This window comes from Tachypleus tridentatus, chromosome 12 (genome assembly GCF_004210375.1).
Source record: "Tachypleus tridentatus isolate NWPU-2018 chromosome 12, ASM421037v1, whole genome shotgun sequence".
NCBI classification, from domain to species: Eukaryota; Metazoa; Arthropoda; class Merostomata; order Xiphosura; family Limulidae; genus Tachypleus; species Tachypleus tridentatus.
Genome location: NC_134836.1, coordinates 109,432,772 through 109,438,206, shown reverse-complemented (window position 1 = coordinate 109,438,206; position 5,435 = coordinate 109,432,772). Strand labels below are relative to the sequence as shown.

Here is a 5,435-nt window from a genome sequence, read left to right as displayed (position 1 = left end):
AAATACTAATTGACAAAAGATGCTCTCTATGGTAAGAATTTCATGATACAAGGTAGGTGAAAGCTGAATAAATAATTATCAGGCTATGTTTGAAACGTTTAGTTCCAGAATGAGAATATCTGCTCACAACTTCTGAAAATAAGTCCCCAAAGAGAATGACACAAATTTGTGTTGACGAGAAATAGAGGGTGTAAAACTAACAGGAACAGGAAAAAATAAAAACACTGATGACTGAAGTAAAAAGTTGTGACATTTTTAACTGGAATCTAACTCAACATAAACGGAAATATTATAGGAATGACAATGTAATCCATAGCAAACAACACCTATATTATTATAATCCCCAGTCCATAACCAAAATTTGTTAATAAATGACAAAAGAGAAATTAGAGTAGTGTATGGAATTGACAACCATATATTTGATTCAAAATTTCTCTAACCAGTTTACAATACAGTTGATAATTACAAAAGTCAAGGTAGTCCATTAACACATAGATGTTACTAAGTTATTTACTAACTGTGAGAGCCAAGCATGAAAATTAACAAACTTTGAAAAACAAGAGTTTCACAAGCAGGTAGGATAATATAAAAACTTGAGCAATGCCAAAGGATTTGACAAGGCTGTAATGTACACACTTGAATACAATAGGAAATCTTGACCAGTCTATAACAAACAAACTTGAAAAAAAAAAAAAAAACACAATTAGAAAGAACATGATTAGTCTCTCAAACAAAGCATTAAGGAAAGTGATCAGTTAATGACATACAAACTTGAACAACAATAAAAAAAATTGAAAGGACAAAGTTAGCCCATAAAACACAAACTTAAGCAAGAAACATAAAGCCTAGTTGAAAGCTACCTTCACTAGTCAACCGTAAATTTTAAACAGACTAGAGAAACAGCAGCTATTCATCAACACCATCTATTGCAATTCCTGAACTACTATTTTCAGACAAAATAGTGGTATTTGACTGTCCCATCCATGGCTCAAAAGTTCAGAGCACAATCATTTTTTTATTTTGGTAATAAGAGAGATGAAACCAAAGGAATCTCAGGCCTACAGTCCAGAACATCATCAACTAGGCCATACTCAGTTTAACATGAAGAGATCTAATTAGTCCATAGAACATCATTTTCAGAAAACACACATCAAAAAGAGCTGAACAATCCATTATGCATAAACTGAGAAAGATTTACCTTTTTAGATAAATCCAGCCATTTGGAAATATGACCATTGATCTAAGAGTCCATTTTAAAATAATTGTTATATATAAGAAAGTATCCACTTTTAAAAGCAGCAACTTGTAGCTATCAATCATACATATGATCATTTGAGAAATGTGCATATTTCCAAGACTGTGTCCACTATAGGTAATTGAGCCCCTGGCTGTAGTTTTGTTAACCTGTAGACTTACAGCATTCCCACTATGGGACCACTTACAAAATATTTAGATCATAATGTTTACTAATCAGAATTTGATATGTAGTGAAAAAGAACAGATAAGAATGCAACAGTTAAATTTGAACTATAGAATTAAAACATCTAGAATATCACAGAAATAACATACAACTATTTTTCCTTAATTCTGTAAGTATAAACTTTTAACACATATCAACTATATTTCTCACACACACATATAAAAAGTACAGTTCCATGACCATGTATTGTTTTTAGTTTATTTTAATTGGATATTTATTATTATTTAAATATAATCAAAGTTTGAAAGAAGAAATACAGGAATTAACAAGCTTCATGCAGTTTTAAATTAATCAAATGAATATTTAATAAATAAAACTGATTTTTTTCTCTGATAGGCTGTTGGGCCTTAAGCTATTTATAATGGTTTTTTTAACCCTAGTGCTGTGGATATCCTTTATTGTGCAAGACACAAGGCTTTAGTACCTTACATTCAAAATGTTATTAAATGTTTTGTTTATGCTATACCAAATAAGTATAGTATAAAATATTAACTAATAATTAACATTTTAATACAAGTTTTAATTCTAAAAAGTAATATAAAAAAGAATCCTGAACTTCCCCTATTGTGACATATGACATTTTCTTTAGGCATCTTGGTTTTTCTATTTTATCCACCATCCATCCAAAGAGAAAGAAATTAAATGTAAACTACTTGCTATAAAATCATCATTGCTCAGACAAACTATATTTTTTATAGCTTTCAATTTTATTTGATTACCTGTCACATGTTCTCTTTCACGATTTGGTAATAGTTCTCTAATGTTTAATTCTACATTATCTGTAACTAACAGAAAGCCAAGGTTTTAATCTATCAAATGACATATTGTATTACATTATGTTCTGAATACATAATTGTCAATTTCATTTATAATACAACTGTAGTTCACACAGGAATCACCATGAGTAGCTTGGATGAATTTGCAATGGTTCTTATTAGTTAGGTAGAAAGCCAGAAAAATTGTGATTGCTAGAGGACAACAATAAAATTTAGATGTAAACAAATGTAAAATGTTCCGAGCTTAAAGCTACTTACGATAAACAAATGTAATTTCATGTTACAATCTGAAATCATTCTAGGAAAAAAAAAAAAGTAATTTAGATTTCATGCTTTTCTTGGTGGTTATAAAATCAGTCAAGTTAACCAATCCATTTTTGAGACAGGGTACAGAAAAGAACAGATAAAATATAAAGTTTTATTGAAAAAGTATGAAACGTATCTAGGAGGTTTTTAAAGATAACACAAAGGAAATATGAGATTTTTTTAGGTGAAAAACACATTTTTAATCTTAACATGAAAATTATTTCTTACACTGCTCATTCAAAACAAATAGTCAACATATTCATGCACAAATCTTTATTTTAGTTTATAACAAATACTTCACTAAAAAACATGATTTTTGCATGTGAAAGACTAACATTAACTGAAAAACTGTCAAATTTTGTGACGATATACACACTATATTGGAAGTTAGAAGTATTAAATCTATAAAAAACAGACTTTAAATGAGTACGTGGTTGGTCAAAGTGACTGAGCCCATGCTGAGAGTTAATTCAGTTGTAAACATGAAATTATCGTGTGGATAGTAATTTCATATAAATGTGAACACCACACACACACACACACATCATTAATTTAGTTGACCAAGTTTGTAATTAGAACAGAATATTCTACTTATGTAGATAAAAAAATGTACAAACATGAAATAAACTTAAAACTAAAAGTTTTTCCCTTACCAAGTTCTAAAGCTTCTGTGTATTTTCCTGTGTCATAATATAAGGCTATTAGTCGAGCCTACAAACAAAAACATTTCATGTACTTCACATCTCTCGTATAATGAAATAAATACAAAAGAAAAAAATTATAGCAAGTGTATAGCAATGTTAAAATTCTCCATTTGTTAGTAACCAACAACTTATGATTCTTTGTCAAGTTTAGTATTCTAAAGTACACAAGAAATCAATTTTTGTCAACTTCATTGTTACATATCATACAGAGAGATTATTCTCTGACAACTGTAATCTTATATGTCATAACAAAAATAATTACCACGTCTTTGGTGTTATATACCATCAATGAGATAATTGTTTTTCACTATCAGAATCATACATACATATATATATATAATGAAGTCACTGTCTGCTGATACTGCTCAGACTCACTCAGTGGTTAAAGTGTTAGATCTTTAAGTCTCAGGTTCTTAGAACAAAAGTGCCATGATATTTTAAGTTGTTACTTGTTAACATTGGGAGCGAGAGTGACTCAGCAGTTACAGTGCTCAACTCTTATGTGGAAGCCATGATCAAATCCCTCTCAACTCGGGATTTTACATTAAATGTATCAAAATAAATGATTATATTTATAGCAACCCTTTCAATACCATTATAGAATAAATCAGGGATTTCAGATATTGGTTAACATACATATTAAAAGATGGTATATTTACAATATCAAGTCACTGCAACATTAAGTGAATGTTTCTAACATTGTTTATGTAATAAATTCTAAATTAAAATTTTCAGTAAAGCTAAAAATAGTTTAAAACACTGCAAGAAGGAAAAATCTTCATTGGCAAGAACAAAAACAAAAGACATGACAAAATCAAAAAAGCTCAGCAAAAATGAGGATAACTGACATAGAGGGAAAACAACTGATATAATTAAATGAAGCTCCAGAAGTAACAAAGTGAAGAAGACTTGCAAGAGGGTTCAATCACCTATAACATTTCCCTGTGCATATTTATAAGAAAAAAACTTGTATTTCCTCAATATTATACACTAGTATCTAGTCACACTATTTAATAATACTTCCAATACTAGTGCCTGTCTTCTAATTCTTAACAAATTATATCTTTCTTTAAATAACTCCAAACCAAATATGATTAAAAAAATCACTCTTGTCTGCAAGCATACTCAATCTCAGGTTATAGAAGATTATGTGGGTGGGAAAGATACTGGCTTTATTAAACTAAGAACTATCTGCTACATTAGAGATGAATTTGGTCTAATTACAAGAAGATAAAGCTGGTCAAGTGGATGTTTCTGCTGCAAAAGAGATGAAGTTGGTCTAACCTATAAGTGGACACTTCTGTTACATAAGAAAGGAAGGAAGCTGGTCTAACCTACAAGTGGATATTTCTGTTACACATGAGATAATGCTGGTCTGACCTACAAATGGATTTATATGAATCTCTTTGAATTCTAACACATAAGCCTAGTTAGTGTTTATGTGATCTAACAATTTACTCTTAGAAATACTGTAATATATTAGCATGGCCAAAATTACATTTAAATAACTTCTGACTAAACTTAATTGTAGAACAATCAAAAACTGAACACTAATTTCTAATTTTCATAAATCAAAAAGAATCATCAAACCCATGTCAACATTTAAAAAAAAACATACCACTTAAATGCAGCAAATTTTAATATAACATGGTTCATAAAGAACTTTTTAGAAGCCAACATCTATATCAAAATCAATTAACTTCCACTGAAATAATATAAAATTCATATTTATTCATTCAACATATTAGACTAAAAAGAAAAAAAAGACTATTTATTGCACTTGACTCTGCAACATACATTAAAATCAGATATAACAATATATTTGGTTATTATAATACTTTCAAGTACTTTTGAAAAAAAGACCCCTTTTCAAACATGTTCAAGCTTTTGAAATTCCATTCTCAAGTTGAAAGACTTTCAAGGATGCATATACACCCTGATATAACAACATGGTATAAACAGGCATGTCATTTTACACTTACTTCTTATCATAACTGTAGACAAAAAAAAAGTATACACACACACACACATTTAATTTGAAAAACACTTATCTTACCTCCAAAGACTGTCTAAGAAATATTCTTTTTTCCTGCTTTGCCCATTCTATACACTCCTTACACAATTCAACCTGAAATGTCACAATATGTCACAACAATCTCATTTTTAGTT

At 29.3% G+C, this 5,435-nt stretch overlaps 1 protein-coding gene across 1 annotated transcript in view; it reads right to left on the bottom strand.

Moving 5' to 3' along the window:
• The window catches only part of Rpn6 (regulatory particle non-ATPase 6), a 35,998-nt gene that overhangs the window by 15,824 nt on the left and 14,739 nt on the right, over positions 1-5,435 (bottom strand). Inside the window, exons 4-5 of the mRNA XM_076473244.1 lie at positions 5,323-5,394; positions 3,216-3,273 (exon numbers count right to left, since the gene is read on the bottom strand). Of these exons, the coding sequence (XP_076329359.1) occupies positions 3,216-3,273; positions 5,323-5,394 (130 nt within the window). The remainder of the gene's footprint in view (positions 1-3,215; positions 3,274-5,322; positions 5,395-5,435) is intronic.